The 8,181-nt window shown below is 42.4% G+C and overlaps 1 protein-coding gene across 1 annotated transcript; it reads left to right on the top strand.

Moving 5' to 3' along the window:
- Positions 1 to 329: 329 nt before the first annotated feature.
- Positions 330 to 4,746, top strand: tob2 (transducer of ERBB2, 2). The gene is made up of 2 exons (XM_084071830.1): positions 330 to 519; positions 2,296 to 4,746. Exon 2 carries the CDS (start codon positions 2,524 to 2,526, stop codon positions 3,757 to 3,759), a length of 1,236 nt encoding a protein of 411 aa, XP_083927956.1. The 5' UTR covers positions 330 to 519; positions 2,296 to 2,523; the 3' UTR covers positions 3,760 to 4,746.
- Positions 4,747 to 8,181: the final 3,435 nt, after the last annotated feature.

Genomic DNA, 8,181 nt, shown 5'->3' with positions numbered 1-8,181 from the left:
GACCCACATTTGCATGCTCACGTCTATACATTTGCTGCACCGTTGTGATATATTTTAAATGTTTTTATTTATTTTGTATAGTTTGTAACTGTTGCTGTGGTAGGCATACACATACATATATCCAGAGGCCACATAAACATAAACTCTGAATGGAAAATTATGTTTAATTAAAGATAGCTAGGCCACAGAAATAATTTGAAAGACTATGTTATGATTAATATCAAGAAAGTAGTTCCTCTATGTACCGTCACGGCAGGGGGGTGTGGGCGAGTGAAGCTGTATAAATACGCAAGGCTGTCAAACAGTAAAGTTTTCTCTGGACATTTCACGGAAACTGTCAGTTGAGGAAACAGGGACATCGTTTGCCATCAAACATTGGGATAAAAAAAATCATCCCCAAGGCGAAACAATCTGTCGACGAGCTCCTGTGGGTGAATGACACGCAAGATCACCTTGAAATTCACCATAACACCAAGGATTTAAAACGCAAGAATTGTGCTCACGCTTGACATCAGTATTGTAAGTAGCTTATAGTTTAAACGTCCATGAACGTGCGGCGATTTTATTTGCACACAGGGCATTTATAGTGGAAGCTGATCTGAGTTAATTCTATGAGAACTATCGACCAAATATATATACAGGCAAATGCACTGACTGTTGGGGAAACTGAATCGGTAATGGATTCGGTCATCCATTTTAGAATCTGATGTGTTTTTTTTTCCTTCGAGAATAATACTGGAAAACGTGACACTCCAAATTAAAGTAAACTACTATCGTGTCAAATGTTACTTTACCCTTTATTTGTTTTATTACAGGGTTATTTAAGCTGAAGGAGGATTGATTAACGCTCTTTCATTGTCAAGTGCATCTCCTTATCTGGTCGTTTCCCCCCAGACTGCAATATTCACTTCTTAATTCGTTTAATACATTCGTAAAACATTTTTTTTAAAGAAATAGTTTGGTTGGCATTCTCAGGTTGCTGTAGCCTATGTCACCTCTATTTCTGCCCAAATGCGTATAGGCAAAACATATACTGGTTTATTTCCAACTGTAAACAGTATTGTAATTATTTTTGCTATAGCCTCTGCTGTTGCATATTTTTGCAAAATGAGCATTTATGTGAAATGAGCATTTACATTTGAGTAGATCAATGAGCATTGGGTTTCCATAAATTGGCTTGCAGCTATACTGTTATGAGACGGGGTAGCTTATAGCCTGGCTGCCACAAAGCGGATACATGGGTAAAGGACTGCTACTCCTCGTAATGATTCTGTGTAAACAAATGCAGACCTCGGCCATAGGCTTGCACTGCCGTGATGCCAGCAAACATACAGGCATAACTTTTCACCCCAATTCATTTCAATCTATAGGAGTGTAAGATTATTTAAATGAGATTTTAAATAAATGGGCGATGAGGCTGAAAAGGTGTCTTCCTTTAAGGCACAACAACTGATCAGAGGTGGATGCTTTAGATTTCCGACGTGTCAAGCATGCATTTAAAATGTCTAATTGTAGCCTGATGACATTGAATGACATTGAATCTTGTGTATTTTTCATAAATATAACTATGTAAATTATTCAGCTGACACCTACAAAATAACAATTTAATTTGGAATGTATTTTTGCTTATTTTTATGTAAAATTGTCGTTTGTGCTCCACGGATCCTGGTGTCAAAATGTCACGTTTATTTACAATCAACTGATACATAGGCTACCCAACGTATGGAGGGCAAACATTGGAAAAGCGCATCGAATATGTGTTTGTAGATATAGCAAAATTGATAACTAGCCTACTTTAGACTATTACGCATGCAGCTGCGCGTCTTCTACATCTCACCCTCCAATTGTCACCTTTTTTCATACGAACATGATGTAACCCAAATGTCGATAATGTCCTGACATTATTAGTGCTTTGATAAAAAAAAACTGTGCATTTTCATATTGAGTACTAATCGGATTCTGTTGTAATGGAGAAGATTTAGTGATATCAGTCGACTAAACCCACCTGCCTGGCATAGGGTCGCCTACTGGATTTGAGCGAATTGTTTATGTGCGGGGGTGGAGGACGATTGCACGCTGTGATGACGTCATGCGTGTGGCATCGTGGGAAATTGTGTTCTACAGTCTCACAATCTGCCCTGGCCCCTGCCATTTTCTTATCATGCTCAATAATATTTTTCATTGATGCTTATGTTTAGTCTACACTGGGGATCTCAGACAAAATATTTGTATGTGTATGTGTGTGTAATAGTTTTTCCTCACATTATAACAGACTTTTCCTTTTCCCCCTCACAGTTGGGACCCTACCAGCCAGTTGAAGACGATTGGACCTCTCCTCAGCCTCTCAGGAAAGCACCAATGGACTCTTAATTAAACTGCAAATCAGAGATTCTGTCTTCAAGATGCCTTTACCGTGATAATACTTAACAGTTATTCAGAGAATCCCTATTAGCGGTATTGCATTGCATCTGTTTGGACACTTGATCTGAAACTGTTTGCTAGCAGTGTTAGACCAGTTGGACCATGCATCTGGAAGTGAAGGTCGCCCTTAACTTCATAGTTTCCTACCTGTACAACAAGCTGCCTCGGCGTCGAGCTGACCTGTTTGGAGAGGAGCTGGAACGGATACTGATTTCCCGTTTCGAGGGTCACTGGTACCCTGAGTCCCCTCTTAGGGGCTCTGCCTTCCGCTGCCTTCATCTAGGGGCTCCCAGGGACCCTGTGGTGGAGCTGGCTGCCAGAAGAAGTGGCCTGGACACAGAGGAGGTCCGTGCCAATGTTCCTGCAGAGCTCAGTGTGTGGATTGACCCATATGAGGTTTCCTACCAGATCGGAGAGAAGGGTGCTGTGAAGGTGCTATACCTTGAGGACCCTCCTGGCCTCGGGGGAGAAGGGGAACGGGCTGAGGGTGTGAACGGTGACAGTAAAGGAGACACGGAAGTTGAGGAGGCCAGGACTCTTGGCTTCAACCCAGAAGCTCAGGTGTTCGTGCCGATCGGGGGACAGGTGTCTCCGGTCCTTTTGCCGTCGCTCTCCAGCTCGCCCACTCCCCTGACCACCCAGTCCTGCCCGGGGCTCTTCAGCTACCCAAGCTCCAGCACTCCCACCAACCCCACTGCCCACTCCTCCAACACTTCCACCCCCTCGCCTCCTAATGGGGGGTTGCCCTACCTTGCCACTCAGCAGCAGCTGCCGCCCACTGCTCTTCCCACTCCCCGCCCTCCGGTGCAACCCATCACCTTCACCACCGCCAGCTTCGCCGCCACAAAGTTCGGCTCGACCAAGATGAAGAAGGGTGGCAGTTCGGGCTCCACAGGCAGCTCCACTGTAGTAGCCGGTGTGCCCCCTCCCCAGAGAATGCTATCCCGCTCCCCGACCACCATCTCCCCTCCGGAGCTGCTGAAGCACAAGCCCCTCTCCCTGTCCTTGCACTCCCTCGGGGGTCCCATCCCCAGCCAGCTCTCCCCCAATGCCAAAGAGTTTGTGTATCCGGGTTCACCAGGCCCCCTTTACTTCGATGCCGACAGCCAGCCCATGCCGCCCCACGCCAGCCCCTTTCAGCCCCCACACCAGCATCCCGTCAACTCACATCCATCCTTCGACCCCTTCTCCAGCCCTCCGCCTGCCCCAGGGGTAGGCATCATCGGAGGCAACGGTGGAATATCATATATGGAGAAGCCATCCTTTGTGGAGGGTTTGGGGAGCTACAACCTGCAATATCCCAGCCAGTCCTTCCAGCCTGTTGTGTTGGCCAACTAAGCCTTTACTTAGGATGAAAATGATGATGAGCATCGCTGCAGCAGGAGTTTAGCATAGGACAGCGATGCTCCCAAATATTTTCAGTTTTTCTAATGAATTGTTCTTACTACTAATTCAGCAGTTTAGGGTTAGTTTTACTACAAAGACTTAACTGTAACATTGTTCACTGCATATTCTATTCTTCATCCCCCGACCCTTGTCTCCTTCTCTTCCTCTGTATATCACACTTTCCGGTTTGGTTTATTTTTGTTTTTGTCTGCGGAGTTGAGTTCCTTTTGTACCTTGGAGTTAGTCTACCATTGCAGACTTTATTTTTAATCTTTTTTGCATTGAATGTTGATGTGAGAGAGATTGATGTCCTTAATACTTAAAGTATAATGGGCCCAGTTAGTACAGCAGTATATATAATAGCTCCATTTTGCACTGCACTGTCATGCTGTGAGAGAGGACCTAGCCAAGTCCTGCAGGGAAGGATGGCTGTGTAAAGCTCAGCATTCTGCACTGCAATCTGCTCTGCCCTAGTTGCCACAAATACATGGAGGGAGGCTGTGCTGTCTTAAGTCTAATTTCTACTTTGTTGGTAGGACCATATCACTCACCAAAAATCACTGATCTTCAAGTGAAAAATGTGCTGCGGTCATACAAACGATGTATAAATTACAGTTGGTTTTAGTGTGTGTGTGTGCTTGATGTGCAGTCCTCTGGTTTGTTTTGTTGTGGCTTATTGTAATCGAGAGACTTGTTATTTATATATGGTGGGTCTGTTGAGCCTTGGATGCACACACGTGCAGAGACGCAGTGTTTTTTTTTGTATATATGTTGTCATGTCATCGTATCAAAAGGAATTGTTGCCCGTCAGCTCAAATGTGCACACAACGTGCTTTCAAGTGAGCACAGTGGGAAGTAGCAAAGAGGCAAGTGTTGAGTTGTTCAGGGAATCATGTAGTAATGTGTCACGAATCACAGACATTACGCTGTGTGTGTGTGTGTGTGTGTGTGTGTGTGTGTGTGTGTGTGTGTGTGTGTGTGTGTGTGTGTGTGTGTGTGTGTGTGTGTGTGTGTGTGTGTGTGTGTGTGTGTGTGTGTGTGTGTGTGTGTGTGTGTGTGTGTGTGTGTGTGTGTGTGTGTGGGGGGGGGGGGGGGGGTCGCTGGATCTTTCTGGAGGCACGTGGATCCATAGTGTTAACTGTGTACTAATATATCTGAAACATGAAATGGTTGATTTATACAACACTGTCATGTAAGTATGTACTTCAATACAAATGACACGCACACACCACAGTATCCCAGTCAACAGGGTGTGAAGGTGAACGGGTGGGGTGGGAGGGGAGAGGATGCAGCAGTTAAGCAGTATAGATGGTGATAAATGGCTTAGCATGACTTTGACTATGAAGGAGAGGTCTTACTCTGCAGGGAGGAGGAAGATGAGGGCAGAGGGAAGATGGTGAACAAAGAGAGCAGGGAGACGGAGGGCAAGCAGAGGATTTTAAACCTTTTGCTGGCGTCCAACGTGTATTGGCTTAGAGAGTGACAAGTGATATTTTCTTTGGTTTTTTACTGCATGTTTATGGTGAGGCGGAGGCTCACAACAAGTTGTTCCCTTGCTCTTTAAATCCTGCAATGATCTCTGTTCCACCAATGAGCAAACTAGGATCATACTGTTAATGTTGTATTGTCTTCTCTTTTTTTTTACCCCATCACCTCAGTTGCAGTATTTCAGACCATAATGATGAATGTTCCTCCTTACTGTTGTTTGTTTTATCGTCAATTTATAGGAAAACGTGTCTTGATCTCTGGCATATTTCTGTCTGTATCAAGGCAATCTGTTGTGTCCTAGTGATTTGTGATTGGTTAGTCACAGAAGTAGGGCAACCCCATACCTCCCATGCCCTTTTTGAAGCCCGATTAATGCTTTGTTGTACGTCTGTCGCTTGGTGAAAACAACAGACCTAGTTTGCTGTTTTCAGCATGTGACACCATCCTACGACAGAGTATCGATTTAAGCATGAGCCATTCAGCACTTTATATTCTAAGGCTCCCGCGACCATGCGTGTCCCCCATAGCCACGGGAGGTTAATCTTCCTTCTGCCCTCGGTAATGGTAAGGCACATTTTGTTACAGTTGTCTTGAAAGATGTAATGGATTTGTATTTTTGTTGCTCTCATGATGGCGGCGGAAATTGTTCTCAGTCTTGTTCAGTTACTGAATGTTTTCAAGATTTGTGCCCGTAAAATGTCTTTGGATAAGCTTAACCCGAGGACCCTTGACTTGTGCTCACTCTGGTATTGCGATGTGACAGTATGTCTGCATGCATGCAGTCATGCAAGTTTTATTCCTTGTTTTGTTTCTTCCAAGGGATGGGTGGGGAGGTTCACATATCTCTTTATAAATGTTATTATTGTAAGGGAAATTTTCTTTTTTTTCTTTTCTTTTTTACATTTGTTTGTAATTTATTTACAATTTTCTATATATTGTTTTTTCAACGAGTTATGAAGTACATTTGTAAAAGTAAGAGATTATGATATAACTCTAGGGATATATATAGATATATATAAAGTTCTTATGTTCAGATTCCTTATGTGCTGAGGTTATTTTTCCAGGAAAATAACTATGAATATATGCAAGTTGAGACAAAAATAAAGATGTATAGAATAAAGTATTGAATGTGTATGGTACATTGTACAGCATTTGTCCAATAAAAGACGGGTAAATGTATTCCTTTTTTCCAAGATGGGCTTTTGGAGAGGTTCAGAAATGAATGTTTACAAATGGGTTGGTGTAGGATAAAGATGCCTATATGTCGCTTGTCTTGTGTTTCCAAGGCAGTCTTGACAACGCTATGCCCCTTGCTCTCACACATGAGTATATTTTAAAACCAAAAACAAACAAAATCCCATTATTTTAAATACATTTTATGTTAATGCCAAGATCATCTCCATTAAAAAAAAATATATATATATATATAAATTAAGTCCTTGTGTATCTAAACTACTCCTTCGGCCCCTTCAGTCATAAGTTCTCCTCCATTGACTCTTCACATTTCTTTGCCATACATTAGTGCCTCTAACCTGGTTTCATCTCTCTGTCTTTACCATGTCATTCCTGTTACTGAATAGAAAGCTTATACATCTTTCCAGTCATCTCTGGATATGATGGCTTCCAACTGTAGCCCCACGCAAAGGTTGAGGGCGAGTCAACAGAAACCCCTTCCGGTTTTCATTGCTGACATTCTACCCTTGTTTATTATAATTCATGTCATTTTAACATTCATGTCACATGGTCCTTGGTCCAGTGGTCCTGAAACTATAGCCATATTTCAGACTGTCTTTACTTACACCAATACTGACCCTTATCTAGTGCAATGTAATGCCATAATTATGAATATACCAAGGGGCTTCTACCTTTCTTCACCCTGAAAACAAAGGCTGATATATTTCCTCAGTAAGACATCAGTACTAAGCAGGTTTGAAAAGATGAAGGCAATGAATGTGCTGTGAATTTGATTTTGATTGTGATCAGTAATTAGTCAATCCTGGATGATGGATGGCCTATTTGTTTCCCCATCTCTTTAGAAAATGCCCCACACACACCTCTCCTCTCAAATGCAAACGTCCCAATTGTCTCCGGCCTCTCGTGGTGTTCATTGCTTCAATATTTTATCAGACCCCTCAGAGTAAGCAGATATGAGTTGTATTTAATTTCCTCTTGTCTACAAAGTAGGTGATGGGGGGGGGGGGGGGGGTGATGAAAGTACCAACCGTTAGATTAGAAGTAAATCCAGGGAAATTAGTTGAAAGTGGGTGTGACGCTGGAGTTACAAATGAAACCATGAACATTCTGCAAAGTGTCATCTTGGACCTTCTACCTTGTGTTGCTGTGTCAGAGCGTTAGTACTTACTGGATTTCACTTTTAAAATGAATGGAACTGATTGGGCGATCCTCTCAAGATAGCAACCCAAAAACTTTTGGGTGTTTTTCTTTTGTAAATCCAGTCTCAAAGCAGGCTCATCTCCAATCAGGATTGAAAACTACTGAGGTGGGAAAACGCAATTTTTGTATTTTGATGTCTTTGGCTTAAAGTATATTATGTACTATGTATGTATTTTTCTTTGTTATTTTTTCCCTCTTTTTTGCACTTTGGAATATTTTGTTGTTATAAAAGAAGTTTATTTTCTATGTAATGTTTAAGAATCAATGAATATAACTGATAAAGTACAGATGATAATATAATATAGTGCTTTCTTTTCTGCCTGTATTTTGTTATCTTTTCCTTAGTTTTTTCTGTTCTTTCCTATTTTGTATCCGACCTGTACACGCTGTAGATGTATATTGACTTTCACTACTGAAATGCAATGACCTGTTTTCTGTGCTACCCCGTGGGAATGGGGAGTTACTACTGCAGTTTCTTATTGTATCAGATTC

This window comes from Gymnoscopelus microlampas, assembly GCF_963454915.1.
Source record: "Gymnoscopelus microlampas genome assembly, chromosome: 11".
Classification (NCBI taxonomy): domain Eukaryota; kingdom Metazoa; phylum Chordata; class Actinopteri; order Myctophiformes; family Myctophidae; genus Gymnoscopelus; species Gymnoscopelus microlampas.
Note: the sequence above shows the minus strand (reverse complement) of the source record. Positions and strands in the feature narration are given on the sequence as shown.

Coding starts and splice junctions, on each gene's coding strand:
- tob2 (XM_084071830.1), top strand. CDS start 2,524: ATGCATCTGGAAGTGAAGGTCGCCCTTAACTTCATAGTTTCCTACCTG.